This window comes from Aspergillus caelatus (genome assembly GCF_009193585.1).
Source record: "Aspergillus caelatus strain CBS 763.97 unplaced genomic scaffold BDV27scaffold_359, whole genome shotgun sequence".
In the NCBI taxonomy this organism is placed as follows: domain Eukaryota; kingdom Fungi; phylum Ascomycota; class Eurotiomycetes; order Eurotiales; family Aspergillaceae; genus Aspergillus; species Aspergillus caelatus.
Genome location: NW_022475622.1, coordinates 1 through 17,882, shown reverse-complemented (window position 1 = coordinate 17,882; position 17,882 = coordinate 1). Strand labels below are relative to the sequence as shown.

Sequence of the window (17,882 nt, the reverse complement as noted above, 5' to 3'; positions counted from 1 at the left end):
AGCGCCAAGGGACTTGTCGGTAAAGGAGATTGGTTCTAGTGAAGTACTAGCCGGGAGTGGAGTCTCATAGTGCTGGAGTATACCCTTTAATGAAACTAAATTGCTGGGCATCAGTTGGTTCGGAGGGGGCCAAGGGTTCGCTCTTACTCAGTCCCTTTCTTTTATTCAAAAAGCCTTCTGCCGGGTCTTTCGCGACTCTTCTCTCTTCCTCCTTCCATTCATTCATCGTCGCTGTCCTCTTTTCGTTCTGCCCACGCTCGCTACTTCCCTCTCGGGGTTTGTCTAATCGTTGTGCGCCTTTTGCGCTCGTCATTCGTTCTCTTGTCATACATAAATACCCTTTGCTTTGGAACTTCCTGTGGAAGCACCTCCGTCCGATCCTTTGACTCTTTGTACTAGACTTTTCCAGCGAGACAGATATAGAAAATGCCTTCGGTCGGTTCTCTTTTCGATACCCACATCGATATATAGATCCACAGATTACCCGAAAAGGAATGTTGGCTGACTAACCGCCGAATATAACTATAGATGTACACTCGTCTTTTCGCTGCGCTTTGCGCTCTTGCGACCACTGCGAATGCCGTCACCACCATCGAGGTGAAGGGCAAGGACTTTGTCAACAGCAAGACCGGTGATCGTTTCCAGATCCTGGGTGTCGAGTATGTTTCTGTTCTGTTCTTTTCTTAATTCTGTTCACGCCATATGATCGCCTTGATATCAATGATATTCGATCGCGTTACCTCGTGGGGAAAGCGGTAGTGTTGATCATCGTATTTTATCTATAGTTACCAACCCGGCGGTTCTTCTGGCTTCAAGAAGGACAAGGACCCTCTCAGCGACAAGGATGCATGCTTGCGTGATGCCGCTCTCATGCAGCGCTTGGGTGTGAACACCATCCGTGTCTACAACTTGTCGCCCAGCCTCAACCATGACGACTGTGCTTCCATTTTCAACGCTGCCGGCATCTACATGATCCTGGATGTCAACTCCCCTCTGTACGGCAGCTACATTGACCGTACCGCCCCCAAGAGCAGCTACAACGCCGTCTACTACGAACAGGTCTTCGGTGTCATTGAGGCCTTCAAGAACTACCCCAACACCCTCGGTTTCTTCGCCGGTAACGAGGTGATCAACGAGCAGAGTGTCAAGGAGGTTGCCGCTTACATCCGTGCCGTCCAGCGTGACATGAAGGACTACATCAAGAAGAACGTCGACCGCTCCATCCCTGTTGGTTACTCCGCCGCTGACATCCGTCCCTGGTTGATGGATACTGTGAACTACTTCATGTGCGAGGACTCAGATGAGCCGAGCTCCCAGTCTGACTTCTTCGGTCTCAACTCCTACTCGTGGTGCGGTGACTCGTCCTACAAGAAGGCCGGTTACGACATCTTGACCGAGGACTTCAAGAACGCCTCCATACCCGTCTTTTTCTCCGAGTACGGCTGCAACGAAGTGACGCCTCGTGTCTTCACCGAGGTGCAGGCCATCTACGGTGAGGAGATGACCCAGGCCTTCTCTGGTGGTCTGGTCTACGAGTACACCCAGGAGGCCAACAACTACGGTCTCGTCAAGATCAACGACAGCGACACTGTCACTTTGCTCGTCGACTATGAGAACCTGCAGAAGCAGTACGCTAAGCTCGACATGGACCGCATCCAGGCCTCTAACTCGACCCAGACTTCCGCCAAGGCTCCCAAGTGCAGCTCCGACCTGATCAAGAACGGTACCTTCCTGAGCAAGTTCGACCTGCCCTCCCGCCCCTCCAAGGTCCAGGACATGATCGACAACGGTCTGTCCAAGGCCAACACCGGTAAGCTGGTCGATGTCTCGACCACCGCCGTCTCTCAGAAGATTTACGACCACACTGGCAAGGAGGTCACCGGCGTCCAGCTGAAGGCCCTTTCCAGCGGTGAGTCCAACACCCCCGGTAACAGCACCTCGGGAAGCTCCGGCTCCGGCTCCGGATCCAGCAGTGACAACACCCAGGACAACGCAGCCGGCAAGATGACCGCTTCCTTCATGGGTCTGGTGGTCGGTGCCGCTGTGGCCGCGGCCTCCGTGCTGTAATCAATCGACTTCGTTGTGTTGTATTTTCATATTGCGTGCGTTGAATTTAAACCTCATGTATTGTTTTCCTTCGTGACCGAGATGACTCTGGGATGGCCAGCAAGTTTATGATACCAGCTCAGGGACGCTGGGACAATTGACCTACTGGAGATGTTATTTAAAATGGAGTCTTTTCAATTCCCATCGGTAGCATGGTTTCTTTATAAGTTTAATTTGAAGACTGCTCATAAGAAGGGAACATGATCACCCCACTAATTCCATTTACACGAACCGACCACATACAGAGCGTGAATTGCCCCACAGATGAAAGCTAACCTTAATCTACTACTACGTACTATGGATCTTAGGACCGTCAGCACTAATATAACTGGGAGTGATCTTGGGCAACACAGCCTACACATCCGAGGTATATAAATCCTTACATCCCTACCCTACATACCTACCATACAGACTTCCAAGTAACTTAAAGGATATATCCCCAAACCAAACTAGATATCCTAAACCAACTATTAATATACCCACAAAACCAACCCTCAAAACAAAACCAAAATGTCCCCCAAACCAACAATCCTCCTCATCCACGGCGCCTGGCACACGCCCGCCCACTACGAACCCTACACCACAGCCCTGAGGAACGCAGGCTTCGAAGTCTACTGTCCACACCTACCCACCTGCAATGGCACCTCCCCCCCAACAGCAACCTTCGCCGACGACGTCACCCTAATCCGCCAAACCCTCCATTCCCTCATCACAGCCGGAAAACAAATCCTGTTGATCATGCACTCTTACGGCGGTTGCGTCGGCACCGACGCAGCCCAAGACTTCATATACCCCGTCACCACCACCACCTCCCTTAAAACCCCCACCGAAGAGAACCAGAAACCCAAAGGAGCCGGGATAATCCACCTCCTCTACCTCAGCGCCTACATGCTCCCGCCCGGGTCCTCAATCCAAACCATTATGGACAAAGCCGGGGTCGACGAACACTTATGGGCCCAATACATGGACGATGATGAATTTGGGTTGACCCTTCCCCGGGATCCTGGGTTGTGGTTTTATGGGGGTCTGGAGAGGGAGACTGTGGAGAGGTGTGTGAAGGGGTTGGTTAGGTTTCCGGTGGGAGTGCTTAGGGAGAAGACGAGTGGGGATGGGTGGCGACGGTGTCCTGTTACGTATGTTAGGACGGAGAAGGATTATGCTGTGCCCGGGGGGTTTCAGGATATGATGCTTGAGGAGGTTCGGGGGGAGGGAGTTGAGGTTAGGGTTTTGGGGTTTGAGACTTGTCATAGTGTTTTTTTGACGAATGTGGAGGAGATGGTGGGGGTGGTTGTTGGGATTGTGAGGGATAGGGGTAGTTTATAGCTGTTTTATACTGTCGAATGTGTATGGAGTCATTCATTTCACGGATGGTTTTAGTAGTAGTGTCAAGAGATAGGAGTTATAGATTGAATTATAGTTGCAATGGCCTTAAAAAGGTAGCTAATCTCTGAATTTACTTTCATAAGCCCCGCATTCTATACATCGATCCCGAACTGTAAATTAAAAGGTATGATAGAGCATAATCGAAATCAAATAGATACAATAAATAAATCAACCGAAAACAAGTGTACAATGTAACGAGTTACAAAGCTCGACTCTTTCCCTTCCCCTTGTCAGATTCGCCCCACGGCGAGAGTGATGGAAACTCGTCTGTTTGCTCCTGTGGCTGGCTCTCGGCAAGACTGAGTTGGATGGCAAGCTCCAGATCATCCATCTCTTGTTGGTGACTGCTCTCAGCGACGACCTCTGACGGCGAGAAACTGTGAGAGCTAGATTGAGATCCCTTGGCGTACTTGATGGGAATGTCAGGGTACTGTTCAAACGACCCAGGGCCTTCGTCAAGAAGACTCAAGCGAATCGCTTCAGCGATGTCAGGGGCAAGATCGTCATCAACAGGCTGCTCATATGGAGACGAGGAGGATGAAAATTCGTCCGCAGCGACCGAACTATCGTTCCGCCCGATAGTGTCGCTAGAGGTGGAGCTAGCCATGGAGCTAGGCACAACATCGCCCCGTTTTTGCGCCTCACTAGCGAAGGCCTCCTCACTCAGGAGTTGCGCATAGGCGAGAAGCTGCTCTTCGTCCACATCGGGCCCCAGCAGATCGATACCAAATCGGTTGCTGAGGTGCGCCTTTTCCTTGCGGTCGGCCTTTTCTTGTCGTTTCATCTCTGCCTGTTCATCCTCGATGAAGTCTTGGAGAGCTCCTCGACCGCTACTGTTGAAGCGTTGACCCTCGGGCGTAGAATTGCTGCCACGACGGCCGCGGCGGAACCGGCGTTTGCTCGTCTTATACTGATCAGCAGCACCGGAGCTGTAGGACCAGTAGCGCAAGTGGGACCCGAGGGCAACCATTCCCCTTAAGACCGTAGGATCGGGGTCTAGGCACATGGCCCCACTGGCATAGAAATTGTTTCCAACTCCGTGAATGGAAGCCTCCGCCTGCACTAGTCGACGGCGTGCGCGGGAAGAAAAGCGCGAATTGATGGTTCGGATAGGTCGAGTAGAAGATGCAAGAGGATCCCAAGCCTGCACAAGCCCGTCATTGCCGCCGTGCACGACGTATAGCGACGTAAGAGCGACACAGGACACTTGAGGAGAGTCTGTCTGGATGATGCGCATCGGATTGACGGAGTTGATAATATCCGAGTTCTTCGCCGTAGGAGCGCGTATATCCCAGACAAAGACCCCTCCGGTAGCTGTTCCAATAGCCATGTAGCGCCCACGTTGGCCGGGAATTTCCGAATTTGACGGCTGCTTCATGTGCGGCATGGGCGACGACATACCGGAGGAAAGTGCCGAGCTTCCGGACATCCCATGGAGAGGATCCTCATCAGGAGTCAGTACAGCATATGTCGAAACGTCCAATGCGCTGGTTGTGATCTCAATTGACTTGTGATCGCCGAAGACAAAATCCGAGATACGCCATTCCGTATTTGCGGCGGAGCAAATTGTTTCACCGATCCGACTAGAGGCTCGCGAAGGTGGCACGCTTGGTGTATTGACGGCTGAAGATAGAGACGGAAATCCAACAGGCCCACCGAATAGAGACGAGGCCATGGTTTCGCCAACTTGATACGTCCCAAAGTGCGACGGTGGCATTTCGACCTTCGTCAATTTTCTGGTGTATCTGCGAATTGAGGCTTTCTCATCTTCTCCTACACCACGAGCAATGACAATAACAGACTCACCGGCTCCGTGGCTATCATCGCCAGCGAAGTCGACTTGCATTTCACGTCTCATGTCCCAGCCCTCACAAACCTTTCGGAAATGTTTCGGCTTAAATGACATGAACTGCTCAATCTCCTTGGTCTCAGCAGCAAGTTGATTCTCATCAAGCTTCATCGAATCCGACGACGACCTCGGGCTATAGCTGCCGTCAACAGGCTCCCGACTGTAGGGGTCAGGCCTAGCCGTGCGGTGACTCAACTCTAGAAGCTCCCAACGAACACTCCTGCCAGTCTTCCACGCCAGAGTATCAATTTGCTCAGGGCTCATCTTAGCTGATGGGAGTTCAGGCTGGCGCGGCATGTCTGAAAGGTAGAAAACTTCACCTAAGGCATTAAGAACGGTTGCCCAGATGCGTCGGCGGGCGTGACGCTTGGCAGAATAATCGTTGTCGACTGCAATCGCAATGATGGGGACTCCCGGACAGAGAACCCATCTGGCAGTCACCTGGCCTCTTTCGAATCGCTGTTCATACGTGGGATGAGGTCCGAGTGCGTAGGCCGTAAGAACTCCAGAAGAGGTACCCGACATCATTGCGACCAATCCTCCAGTCATTTTCAGGATATTGGAGGATTTGGCGATCCATACAGCGGTGACCGCATTCGTGATCAGATTGAGAGTAGGAATGCCCAACTGCGGCTGTGAGATGGATTCAGTGAGGCCCAAGAATCGCCCGCGTTGCTCCATAGTTGAAATAAAATAGCTGCGTCCCTGAGGGCATCCCTCACCGTATATCATTCCGTAAGGTTGACTAACGTCCATGCGATTCGGGAGGCCGACCATGTTTCCAGAGCCAAGACCGTACTCGGCTTCACCAGTGAATAGATCCGCGAAATGGCGGAACAGCTGGTGGTCAGACAAGCCCCATGTCCCAACCTTGACCGAGGAAGGATCGCTGGCAGATGCGATTCCCTGCTCTGACGCCCCATGGATGAAAAGAGGCTGCTTCTTGGTCACCTCGGACCCGAAGGATGCAGCGAGATGACTGACGGGGTACAAAAGCTGGGAAGTGTACGTGACAACTGCGCTGCCATTGCGCATATTCACGGAACGAACTGTACCCGACTTTTTGGCAGGGTCGAACTGCGCCGGCTTGCCTCGGGCAAGTGACCTCAGCAAGCGGGTCCGTAGAATATACTCAGATCTCCATGATGCCAACGCAGTGAGGCGGGAAAAGTAGCGCTTATCTGAGGTGACCCTCTCGGGTGCGTTAGCCTCAGACAGGCTAGTGCCATTTTCTGCGACATAAGGCCCAGGAAAGTAGCGCGAAAATGCTATTCTCCAGGCATGGGGAGTTGTGACGAGAGTATGAAACCGGCGCGACACCAATGCCATAGATGAGAGAGCCGGCGGTGGCAAGTGCGAGAGGATGTGCGTTAAAACCTCTGCCAATCCATAGCGTTAGACAGGTGATTGTCCGAGGAGGATTATCCACGGCGACATACCATTTGGGAATGCGTCTAGCGACAGATGCGACTGAGTAGACGAGGGTGTTACTCTAAAGCTCAGATCTGTTTGTCTCCAAGGTGACTGTGCCATCGCATTTTCGTACTGACTGACACGGTCGAGAACCGGCGATGCGGGGGCTGAATCATCAGTCTTCGCCTGGTTCAAGGGTGACAGACGAGGTGGGTCAGAGACGCCTTCAACGTCTCCGGCCTCATGGGGAGGACCAGAGACTTGATGATCGCCATCGAGAACATGTCCATGCTGGGTGTTGTGGAAAAACTCTCTGGGGGGCGAATTTGTAGGAGAAGTGCGCTCAGAAACTGCAGCAGGCTCGGATTGCATAAAAAGGTTTCGCGGGGTTAACGGGAGCAACGGAGGCGACTGAACCAGGCCAGATTCTGGGTCAGTCGGGCAATACAAGGATGGGGGAGGAGAAGAGATGATGGCGCGAGAATGACGCTCTATGCGGTAGAGAATGCGAACGATAAGGGAAATAAATCTATACAGTCCGAAAGCGGGAAAGAGAGAGAGATATGATGAAAGGGAGAGTAAGAGTAGTCAAGGTAATAAAAAGAGGGACTGATGGAGAATCGACGTTCGGGATTTCGGAGGGGGAATGTGTCACGGGCCAGCCCTGTGATTGGTCACAGCGTTTTCGCGTTTCTCTCACGTGAAGACGCGCCGCGGAGGCAAATCGGATTGGATATCAATTGTTAGTAATATTACCCCAAATGTCTTCAATTTGATGGTATTTCTACCAAATCTACTGTGGATTAATTAAACATGCATCACATCCTGCATAAACACCGTGGATAATCCCCTGTCATTGGACCTATCCAACGGCTTGTTTTTCCAGGCAACAAACACCCACCCATTACAGCCTGACGGAATCACCATTTATAGTGGCCCGTCCGCATCACAATACCCACCTTCCTCGACACTTTCACTTCATGCGGACTGGAGTGACTTATTATAATGCCTGACCTTGGTGGTAAGTAGACGATTCTCTTCTATTCATCTTGGGCTATCTAAGTAACAAGAGCAGACGCGGAAACAATCCGCATCCTGGTTGCAACCGACAACCATGTCGGGTACAACGAACGAGACCCGATCAGGGGCGATGACAGTTGGAAGAGTTTCCATGAGGTGATGTGCCTCGCCCGAGAGCGTGATGTTGACATGGTGCTCCTCGCAGGCGATCTCTTTCACGAGAACAAGCCTTCCCGAAAATCCATGTACCAGGTAATGCGCTCGATCCGGATGAACTGCCTGGGCGATAAGCCCTGTGAGCTGGAAATGCTCAGTGACGCCAGTGAAAACTTCCAAGGGGCTTTCAACCATGTGAATTACGAAGATCTCGACATCAATGTGGCTATTCCTGTTTTCTCTATCCATGGCAATCATGATGACCCCTCCGGAGAGGGTCATTTGGCGGCCTTGGACATACTCCAGGTTTCCGGACTACTCAACTACTATGGACGGACGCCTGAGTCCGATAATATCCAGGTGAAACCCGTCCTACTTCAGAAGGGCCGGACCAAATTGGCACTATATGGTATGAGTAACGTCCGAGATGAACGATTATTCCGTACATTTCGCGACGGAAAGGTCAAGTTCTACCAGCCTTCGATCCAGAAAGAGGACTGGTTCAACTTGATATGTGTCCACCAGAATCACCACGCTTATACGGAGACTGGATACCTTCCCGAGAACTTCCTCCCGGAGTTTCTCGACCTCGTGATTTGGGGCCACGAACATGAGTGCTTGATTAATCCTAAAATGAACCCTGAGACTAAGTTTCACGTCATGCAGCCAGGGTCCTCTGTGGCAACATCGCTTGTCCCCGGAGAGGCAGTAACAAAACAAGTGGCTATCGTCAGTATCACTGGACGCGACTTCAAATGCGAGCCGATCCCATTGAAGACCGTGCGACCGTTTGTCATGAAAGAAATCGTCCTCTCCGAGGAAAAGGGGGCACAAAAGTTGGCTCGGAAAGAAAACAACCGGACTGAAGTCACTCGTTTTCTAATGGCAATCGTTGAGGAGCTCATTGAACAAGCGAAAGCTGAATGGCTGGCAATGCAGGAAGATGTTGAAGAAGACGAGGAGGTAGAGGTGCCCTTGCCACTAGTGAGACTGCGCGTGGAGATCTCCACACCAGACGGAGGCAGCTATGATTGCGAGAACCCTCAGCGGTTCTCCAATCGTTTCGTAGGCAAGGTCGCAAATGTGAATGATGTTGTACAATTTTACCGGAAGAAAAAGAACGCAGCAAACCGCAAGAAAGATGATGACGTCGATGCAACGGCAGTCTCCCAACTCTCGACGCTAGACACGGTGAAGGTTGAACAGTTGGTGCGCGAATTTCTTTCCGCCCAATCGTTGAGCATTCTTCCACAGAATTCATTTGGGGATGCTGTGGCCCAATTCATCGACAAAGACGACAAGCACGCCATGGAGATGTTTGTGAATGAATCACTAGAAAGTCAAATCAAACACCTCATGGCCCTGGATCGTGACAACGATGTCATGGACGACGAAGAAGAGGCGCAGAGCTCGCTGCAGCAGGCAATGGATAAGTACCGAAACCAGATGGAAGACATGTTCTCTCGAGGCGTGAAGAAGAGGTCGCGAGGGAAGAAGCGATTTAAGCCTAAACCACTTAGCTGGGACACTGAATTTGACGGCGTCTGGGAAGACCAACCCGGGGCACTTATACATTCAGACAACGAGGGTGACCCCAATGAAGAGGATGCTGCAGAGGATGGCACAGGACCAACTACCACGAAAGCAACGTCTACTCGTGGTCGGGGCCGAGGTCGTGGAGGCAGAACGGCAGCTACTACAACTACTCGCAAAGCAACTACCACCGCGAAGACCACATCAACAGCACCCAAGAAAACGGCACCCACTAAAACTACTAGAGGACGGAAGAAAGCCATATCGGACGATGAGGATGAAGAACAGGATGTCATCATGGTGGACGATGATGATGAAGACGATGGCCCTCCCGCAGCTCAAGCCCTCTCCGACGTCGATGATGATGATTCCCAATCTCTATTTGTTAAGCAACCTTCAACCCGAAGCCGCAAAGCAGCGCCCTCGACAGCCAGCACCCAACGTCGAGGGCAGACCGCGCCATCCCCGGCGCCGTCGTCGAATACTATAGGAGGAACCGCTACGCGTAGGTCTGCAACGACACGAGGCAAACAGACACAAATGACATTAGATTTTACCGGTTCCCAAATAAGTGCTCGTGAGAGCCAGACCTCCTCGAGGTCAACGAGACCGAGTCGGAAGACTCGAGCTACGAGTGTATTGAGCGAGGAAATTGATGACGACAGCGATGCCTTCGAGTCTGCGCCAGCCTCCAGAAGGAGGTAGACTCCCTCATCAGCAGGCTCGGAGGAGGAGAATGTATGTCTTTCATTTTTTTCGTGGGTATTCTTAGCAGATTATGACTTGTTTTCACATTCATGGCGTTTTATGTACAATATGGGACAATTCCAATCAATGTGATGAAAACTCAATGTCAAGAAAAGCGTCTTCCCTAGATTATCCGCACGATGACCGTCTGTGTTTATATACCTAGCTTTACAGACCAAGAAAGCCATCCCTGCAGATAGCGACGGACAACTACAGCTTGCCGCGGTTCAAGAATTTAACAGGAAGATCCACCCACTTGGCCCGCAGATACTCGGCGACATTCTTCCCTAGGAAGTCGACTGTAGTTGTCGCGCCAACGCCCCGGTCGAGGAGGTTTCTGAACAAGAAGTGTACACCACGGAGGTTTGGAAGCTCGAATCGCTCGATCTGTAGTTGGGGATTCGACCGGTACTCCTGTCCTAGAAGCTCCTGCGCCTTTGGAATGGAGAGCAGCGAGCGCAGCCAGAGGTATTCATCACTGTGGCGAACCCAGAACCCGCAGTTTGCGTCAGGTCCCTTGTCACCCGATCGAGCATGGACAATCCATCCTAGAGGGCCTCGGGTTGTTGGTCCGAAGTCTAGATCGCGGTTGGCAGGAGGCTCGGTGATCGCCTGTGAGGGTTGACGAGGCGGGAACTCCTGAGTCGTGGGCGGTGGAGGGATGTCCAACACTTGATTCTTCCACGGGAGGTGGACACGATGCTTCACATCTGCTTGGGGCAGAAGACTAACATAGTATTCATAGATGGGCTTTGGAAAACCCTGTCGTGCATCGAGGTGGAAAGTCGCGCCGGGATAGCCTTGCATGATATTGTCGGTGATATGGCGAAGAAAGTTATTGGGGGCTATATGTTCTGCTTCACGAGCCTGGGCAACAATTCGAAAGGTAACGGTGGCACTGTTTTGGTCTCGAGGATCATCTGGCACTGAACCTAATGTAGAGAATTCGAGAGCTGTGTATTTGGATGAGTATGGGGCGAGAAGGTGGCGAATCTGGTCCTCCAGCATCCGTGCCTTCGCATCAATGTCCAGCCCAACCAGAAACCATGAAGCCTCTGCTTGGAAACCGCCACGGGCTGTGATGCCGACCTTGGTCGTTGGAGGAGGTGGTGCAGATCGAACGCCGTGCACTGCCACGCGGTTGGTACCAACTTGTTCGAAGTGGATGTCCGCTAGCACGGCAGTAACGTCGGAGTTGAAGTACCAAGGGCCCTGAATTTCGTATAAAAGTTGGGAGGAGCAGGTATCAACGGTAACAGCGCCGCCGGGAGCAGACGATTGCATCGTGATGACCACTTTCCCATCTGCTGAAATCTCTGCAATAGGATAACCGATATTACGCCAGCCTTCAGCGCCGACTTTCTCCAGTGTCTTGAAACCGGTGAAATTGCCTCCGCATACGTAGTTGCTACATTCGATTAGATGTCCAGCAACAAATGCATTGGCTAGCTGGTCGAGATCGCTGCGGTTCCACCCATGGTACCAGTACGCAGCTCCAATAACAGGGGATGCGTCTGACACTCGTCCGCACAGAACGATATCGGCCCCTTGAGCCAAGGCCGCGGCAATTCCCAGGCCTCCGAGGTAGCACTGGGCATATATTGGCTCGAAGTTCCAGTCGGAAAGAGTCTCTCCTGTATAGACGTTTTTGAAGGTTGATTTACCAGTGGATAAAGCTGCTTTCACTGTTGAGAAAACCTCGTCGCCAGAGACCCAAGCAACCTGGAGTATATAAAATGATCAATACATGCCATGTGTAGAGTATTCTTACAACGGACTTACCTTTAGATTTAAGCCCTTGGCCTTGACCATATTTGTTACCACTTTATAAAGCCCTTCCGTGTCTGCATTTCCGGCGTTGACTGCCACTTTGATACCATGTTTGGCCAAATCCTCTAGGGCCGGCTCTAGTGCCAAGAGAAATGCAAGCTCATACCCCGGTGCACTCGTTGGGATCGCCGAGATGTTACCAGCACCCTCTTGGGCTTTATCTTGATCTATCCGTCGTGCTGCCCCCGTGACCATGTTCGCCTCGCTCATGAAGTCGGCGATGATGACGTCGACGGGGTCTCGAGGATAGTTACGAGCGAACTCAGCGATGGCATGTCGACGGTCGGACGTAGAGCCCGAAGCACCTGTAGGTGGCTCAGTCAATATCGTCTCTTATGAGAAGGGGATTAGCCTAGATATTGCAACCGACCTGCAATGCGAACTGGACGAGAACTCATGATGTCTCTGAGGGAAGTATCTATCTACTACGCGAGCAAGACGTGAAGAATTTTCCCAGCTGAAATGCAATTGATGGGGACCGGAATGCTTTAAGGTCACCAAGTGGTCTACTATCTTCCCACTAGTGAATCTTCTTGTCGATCAACCAAACTATGTAATGGCCGAGGAGGTCTTTCGGTTGTCGGTTCGGAGATGCGGGGTTCATTGAGCCACTGTATTAATCTGTTGAATCAAGGGCGGTGGAATAATGCAAGGTTATAATTAGCGGATAACCATCTCAGTTGATGTATCTGAATTGAAACTCTATGAGTTGTGCAGCCTGTAGTTGTTCAACTCTTGCTTGTTGGGGCTTAGTCCATGATATCACATGTGGATGGCAGATCCGATCCGATGTGGGTCAAGGGGGGCAGGAAACCCCTAGAGTGTGTTACTACATAGTAGTATATATTAGTAGCGGGTTGGATCGGTCGAGAGTGTTGTAAATGGGGAGATCTCATTTTTCTCTTTATTTTAGATCCGTTTGTCATAATCTACAAGGATCATATCTGTATCGCGCTATCGTGCTTACATGAGTCACCAAAGTCACCATACCGCTCGATCGGAGTAAGACATGGACTCCGAACCCACCCGCTTGTCGTATATTTGGCGGTATGGACGGGAATAACAACAACCTCGTCATCTCTCACCGACATTGACACTAATTGCCCTCTTTGATTCACTACCAATGGTTCAATACTACGAATCCATCTCGGATGATATTCGCGACTGGGCTTTACGCCAGAGCGTTTTCTTCGTGGCTTCAGCGCCCCTGCGTGGTCGCCACGTGAATCTGTCCCCGAAGGGCCTCCCAGACGCTTCTTTCGCAATTTTGGGTCCCAATGAAGCAGCTTATGTAGATGCGACGGGTTCTGGCAATGAGACAATCAGTCATTTGCGAGAAAATGGTCGTATTACTGTGATGTTCTGCTCTTTCGACAAGTCACCGCGTATTCTGCGACTTTTCTGCACCGGCTCTGTTATTGAATGGAGCGACCCCGAGTTTCCTCAATATTTGGAGCGCATGGGAGGAAAGCATGTCACAGGTGCCCGTGCTATTATCCATATGGATGTTTTCAAGGTTCGTTATTTTCCAGTTATAGCTTTCCCGCTTTTGTATCTATAGTCGTATACTTCATGTCCTGTATATTGATAGATTGCAGGTCCAAACATCGTGTGGGTACGGGGTGCCACAGCTCGCTTTAACTCATGACCCTGAGACCGACGAAGTGAAACCATATCTCAAAGACCGTGAGACTATGGGCTACTGGGCTGGTAAAAAGGTGAGTGCAGGCCAGATGCGTGCATATCAGCAAGAGTGCAACTCTAGTAGTCTAGACGGGCTTCCGGGTCTTCATTCTGCATTGCGAGATAACCACAAGAGTGTATGGCGGGCACAGTTGGACGGTTGGATGAACCGCCATCGAGATGAATTGGAGACGATGAAGACTTCAATCTTGCTTTTGTTTGTGGGTATGGCAATCCTGCAGTGGGCTGGGTATATATAGATAGATTGTTCATGACAATGTATCCGTTGTATGGGATAGAGATTATATGATATACGATTGATCCTTAGTCGCAAGGAACACGGGTTTCGAATTTAAATCTGCTTAGTTCTTTATAATGCGTAATCGATGTTATAGCTGGGCTCTAGTACCTAGGACAAGTAATTTTGAAAGGCCGAGGCAGTGAACGGAAGACGTGTCCATCTACGTGCCTTATATCACAATTGATTCAGCGTGAACGTTTAATGCACCTTTAAAATGCACTTAATTGACATGAGGGGAACAATTCTATTTGAGCTTTGAAGTATGATACATCGTACTTGGGCTTGCGTTCATTTAACAACTACAGCACATGAGCCCGAGTAGACACTCAGGCAACACCGCCCCTGGGCTTCGTATGGCTTGATTAGATGATGTATCAGATTGATCCCTTAGGCTAATGGTCGCCAATGGACCAAAGCAAAAGTGACCCTGCTCCTGCGGATTTACTTTTTTTCTGCTCGCTGCCACAGTTCATTAAACAGAGCCCTTCGAGTAGCCAATCCTTGAACCGAGACCCGTCAGACATGTTAAAGTCGACTATTTATAAGTGCAGTTATACAAGATGAAACGCAATGAACATCAGGAGGGTCTTGTTCTTTTGCCGATCCCGTGGTGCTGTTGGGCGCGCGAACCCCTGTTAGGGGGTGGAAGGTCCTTGATCAATATCGAGATTAATATTATGTTGCATGCCAGTATTATATGTGCGTAGACCAACAGAGATTAGCTTAAATTCGATCCTGATTCCGACCGATACCCTTCAGGTAGACTTGGTTTGCTGAGCTCAAATTGACTGTATCATCCATTTGATCCCGTCAGTGCTTATTTTACATTTTACTTATCCTAATGACCATGGTCGCAAGCCAGATGTACGCGAATCAGACCCCACTACCTCATTGAGATGTGCTGACACAGCTGTTAGTGAAGTGGATGTTCTGGTGATCGGTGCTGGCCCTACAGGACTGGGGGCCGCAAAACGCCTTCAGCAATTGGTATGCTCCATTATAGCACCTTAGAGGGCAATGTATAGGGTGTGGTAACTAGTTACTAATGGATATAGATACAGAACAACGCATCTTGGTTAATCGTTGACTCCAAGGAAACACCTGGTGGTCTTGCGTCCTTACTGGTCTATCATGCTCGAGGTCTCCGAATCTTTCGATCAACTCGTCAATCACAATACGCTCTTGGCCGACAGCATCCAGGGCCTTATCAACGCCGACTTGTTGAAGCCTGATGATGAGATCGCCAGCACGTATGTACGTCGCTTTGATCATGGATATCCCTCTCTCAGTTTGGAGCGTAACAGCGCACTGGCCGAGATCGTACCATACCTTCAAGAGAAGGACATTCTGTCTCGAGGTCGTTTTGGATCATGGGAGTACGAGGTTGGTAATAAGGACCGCAGGTAAGTTGAATATCTAACATTGCAAGGGGAGAAGTCGTGCTGAAAGTCTCCAGTTTCAAGCTCGGTGTTGATGCGATTGACCATATCCTTTTCGGCGGCCTTGAGGTGCCTTTATCGAACTAGGACTTTTGTCAACTCTCGCGCCAACACTGAGCGTCGCTTAGCATATACTAAGGTTTTCTGTAAGTACTTGTGTAGATACGGCCTGGATTGACCGCAGAGGGGATCGTCATCTTCTGGCTAATATAATTGGGAGTGCCTCGTCATTACCCAGCTTTATCGCAGGTGATTACAGCATAGAATTGTACATGATCTTTGTTATTGACTTATTCTTGCCCTCGAGCATTTGATAGATGGCTATAAGTAAGTGTATACTCAAAGACATCACTTTTTGTAGCTTGAGGGCACACTGGCAACCCAGGGAGGAAGGGGTGTAGACGGGGATAAATGCTGCCTCAGGAAGGAAAATGAAATGTCTAACCGGCATAAGTCAACCCGACACCTCATCTCTTCCAACAAACCAACCAGGGAAGTCGTCACAGCATCGGATGAACGAATGAAGATATCTATTAAGCCCGATATCACTACGGCAACATCTGTCGAATCTAAACCATAGATAGTTGGGTATTCGCATGAAACTGACTGGAAGATCCACTTAGAATATACATTGTTCAAGTTGCATGAAACTCTTATCGTTCTGCTGACGTGGGTGGTCTGTTCTTTAAGCTTTACAGGTATGTGGAGGATCACCGGGACGAATATGGGGTTGACATTGGATGCGGGGGATAAGCCTTGCTGTCCAAGTCGGCCAAAGGGGAAAAACTTCCCAACCATCCAGCATCAACGCCAAATTAGTCGAGACCCTCCTCGTGTTACATTCCAACAGCGCCTCGCATGCGCGATGATGTGAGAGTTCAAATCCCGCCTCCTTCACATACGAGCCGAATGCTGTGATAGTCTCCGGTAACCCGAGAGTACGGCGGAAGAATCGGATTGCGGGGTTTAGAATCCTTTGACGCAGGATGCGCTGAGCCCCGGTGGTCCGATCTGAGACGTGAACGCGCCCGATGAAGACGCAGAGATGTAGATCCCTATCGATATGGACTTATCGCGACTCGTGACCTGTTGAGGACGATGGTTTATGGCTGGGGTGGCATTCAAGGTACGGGAGCTTGTCCAGGGGAATTGCATGTCGGGTGAACCCTGGTCCTCCATGGTTAGAAGCTTAGCGCTCCGTCATGTTACTTCTTGTTACTGCTGTTCCAGACCCTCCTTCCTCGGAAGCCTCGCAAGCCCTGTCCTTAAATGGCATATCATAGTTCCGACGCGGCCCGATTGCATCTCCAGAGTCACCTGATTGGGTGATCGCCAACCAGTCATCGACGTCGCAGAGAGGAATTTGCGATGGATTTCAACCCGGAGTGATCGTCTATCATCTAATGCACCGATCACGTGACCCCTCGCATAACAGTACGACTATACTAGTAGGTACCTTACCTTAATACTACATGCGACCTGGCAATCATTGAGGTTGTTGATTGGACAGGGGCCATGTGACCGGAGGTGTTTCATTGGGATTCCCCTCCGTTATGGAATTCCAGAGCTAAGGAGTTAAAGTCACAAAAGTCGCCGGCGGGAAGGAAGTTCAGCCGGTCCAGTGGGGACGGAGGGGACTTGGCACTCTTTCAGTCAAACACTAATGTCTCATGACAGACGCCGCCAATTGGTGTTCAGCTAAGTTACGAATATGCAGGTGGACTATTTCCAGCTCGGAAGTATCAAACTCAACAATTTCGACAAGGATTGCCACAGGGGCTGCTCCGTCACCAGCATTATATTTTTCACTGATTCCAAGATCATTCAATACCACCAAGGTACAGACTACAGGTACTGGTAGACTATCTCCCGGACTACCTTGTTAGGTGCAGTAATGCTAGTTCCTCCTTTCGACCTACCAAATGCAAGCATGGTCTCCAACAACCCCGGGTCTGGACCAATCTTTACCCCATCTAGTAAGACTTTCGCCCCATTGATTTGTCGTGATTAGTGAGACTCGTTCTGGAGACGCTTGTTGGGTACCAAGACCAGAGCTTGTCGCTAGGAGGGGGTACCGAATGAGGAGAATGGATATAGTGATTAGCAACTATCTACTGCAAGCGTCTGCATAATTTGCTCTATCTGTTTGCCATGTTGGGGATTGTTGAAGATGGGTTGGCGGAGGTACTAGGCTGCTGACGATATAGCGGGGCAGCTTTTCCCCTGTCTCTATTTGGTTCGTATGTATGTACTCCGTACGAGCCAACCCTAATTCCTCCGCGACCATGAGTAAAAACAGTAATTGATGGTCGACGGAATGCTTAAAAACTTGTTCAAATACCATACATTAAACCCACGTGGATCTTGTAGTAGAGTTTCATGAACCACCTAAGGTGAGCCAAAGGGAAAACAAAGTTGAAAA

The 17,882-nt window shown here is 50.4% G+C and overlaps 7 protein-coding genes across 7 annotated transcripts; 5 read left to right on the top strand and 2 right to left on the bottom strand.

The window, feature by feature from the left end:
- The first annotated feature begins 131 nt into the window (after window positions 1-131).
- Window positions 132-2,365, top strand: gel2 (1,3-beta-glucanosyltransferase gel2). The gene is made up of 3 exons (XM_032069166.1): window positions 132-435; window positions 529-659; window positions 786-2,365. The coding sequence occupies exons 1-3, from the start codon at window positions 427-429 to the stop codon at window positions 2,065-2,067; spliced, it is 1,422 nt and encodes a 473-aa protein (XP_031921234.1). The 5' UTR covers window positions 132-426; the 3' UTR covers window positions 2,068-2,365.
- Window positions 2,366-2,448: 83 nt separating this feature from the next.
- On the top strand, window positions 2,449-3,429 carry BDV27DRAFT_169693 (alpha/beta hydrolase; the record flags this gene model as incomplete). The annotated part of the gene is made up of 1 exon (XM_032075108.1): window positions 2,449-3,429. Exon 1 carries the CDS (start codon window positions 2,617-2,619, stop codon window positions 3,427-3,429), a length of 813 nt encoding a protein of 270 aa, XP_031921233.1. The 5' UTR covers window positions 2,449-2,616.
- A 107-nt stretch (window positions 3,430-3,536) lies between these two features.
- Window positions 3,537-7,334, bottom strand: BDV27DRAFT_138134 (F-box and WD domain protein). Its single transcript, XM_032069165.1, has 2 exons — window positions 6,778-7,334; window positions 3,537-6,717 (listed from the first exon to the last, which is right to left on the bottom strand). Exons 1-2 carry the CDS (start codon window positions 7,121-7,123, stop codon window positions 3,689-3,691), a joined length of 3,375 nt encoding a protein of 1,124 aa, XP_031921232.1. The 5' UTR covers window positions 7,124-7,334; the 3' UTR covers window positions 3,537-3,688.
- Window positions 7,335-7,568: 234 nt separating this feature from the next.
- On the top strand, window positions 7,569-10,260 carry BDV27DRAFT_138133 (MRX complex nuclease subunit). Its single transcript, XM_032069164.1, has 2 exons — window positions 7,569-7,772; window positions 7,827-10,260. The coding sequence occupies exons 1-2, from the start codon at window positions 7,757-7,759 to the stop codon at window positions 10,163-10,165; spliced, it is 2,355 nt and encodes a 784-aa protein (XP_031921231.1). The 5' UTR covers window positions 7,569-7,756; the 3' UTR covers window positions 10,166-10,260.
- Window positions 10,261-10,271: 11 nt separating this feature from the next.
- Window positions 10,272-12,869, bottom strand: BDV27DRAFT_138132 (acyclic terpene utilization AtuA family protein). The gene is made up of 3 exons (XM_032069163.1): window positions 12,408-12,869; window positions 11,990-12,342; window positions 10,272-11,929 (listed from the first exon to the last, which is right to left on the bottom strand). Exons 1-3 carry the CDS (start codon window positions 12,433-12,435, stop codon window positions 10,418-10,420), a joined length of 1,893 nt encoding a protein of 630 aa, XP_031921230.1. The 5' UTR covers window positions 12,436-12,869; the 3' UTR covers window positions 10,272-10,417.
- A 207-nt stretch (window positions 12,870-13,076) lies between these two features.
- On the top strand, window positions 13,077-14,070 carry BDV27DRAFT_138131 (pyridoxamine 5'-phosphate oxidase family protein). The gene is made up of 2 exons (XM_032069162.1): window positions 13,077-13,553; window positions 13,636-14,070. The coding sequence occupies exons 1-2, from the start codon at window positions 13,161-13,163 to the stop codon at window positions 13,978-13,980; spliced, it is 738 nt and encodes a 245-aa protein (XP_031921229.1). The 5' UTR covers window positions 13,077-13,160; the 3' UTR covers window positions 13,981-14,070.
- Window positions 14,071-15,152: 1,082 nt separating this feature from the next.
- BDV27DRAFT_150694 (uncharacterized protein) lies at window positions 15,153-15,547 on the top strand (the record flags this gene model as incomplete). The annotated part of the gene is made up of 2 exons (XM_032071263.1): window positions 15,153-15,424; window positions 15,478-15,547. 2 exons carry the CDS (start codon window positions 15,153-15,155, stop codon window positions 15,545-15,547), a joined length of 342 nt encoding a protein of 113 aa, XP_031921228.1.
- Between the last annotated feature and the right edge of the window lie 2,335 nt (window positions 15,548-17,882).

Coding starts and splice junctions, on each gene's coding strand:
- gel2 (XM_032069166.1), top strand. Junction 660..785: donor TTCCAGATCCTGGGTGTCGA/GTATGTTTCTGT, acceptor TTTTATCTATAG/TTACCAACCCGGCGGTTCTT.
- BDV27DRAFT_138134 (XM_032069165.1), bottom strand. CDS start 7,123: ATGCAATCCGAGCCTGCTGCAGTTTCTGAGCGCACTTCTCCTACAAAT. Junction 6,718..6,777: donor GCTAGACGCATTCCCAAATG/GTATGTCGCCGT, acceptor ATGGATTGGCAG/AGGTTTTAACGCACATCCTC.
- BDV27DRAFT_138132 (XM_032069163.1), bottom strand. CDS start 12,435: ATGAGTTCTCGTCCAGTTCGCATTGCAG. Junction 12,343..12,407: donor TCGTCCAGTTCGCATTGCAG/GTCGGTTGCAAT, acceptor AGCCACCTACAG/GTGCTTCGGGCTCTACGTCC. Junction 11,930..11,989: donor CCAAGGGCTTAAATCTAAAG/GTAAGTCCGTTG, acceptor TATATACTCCAG/GTTGCTTGGGTCTCTGGCGA.
- BDV27DRAFT_138131 (XM_032069162.1), top strand. CDS start 13,161: ATGGTTCAATACTACGAATCCATCTCGGATGATATTCGCGACTGGGCT. Junction 13,554..13,635: donor TCCATATGGATGTTTTCAAG/GTTCGTTATTTT, acceptor GATAGATTGCAG/GTCCAAACATCGTGTGGGTA.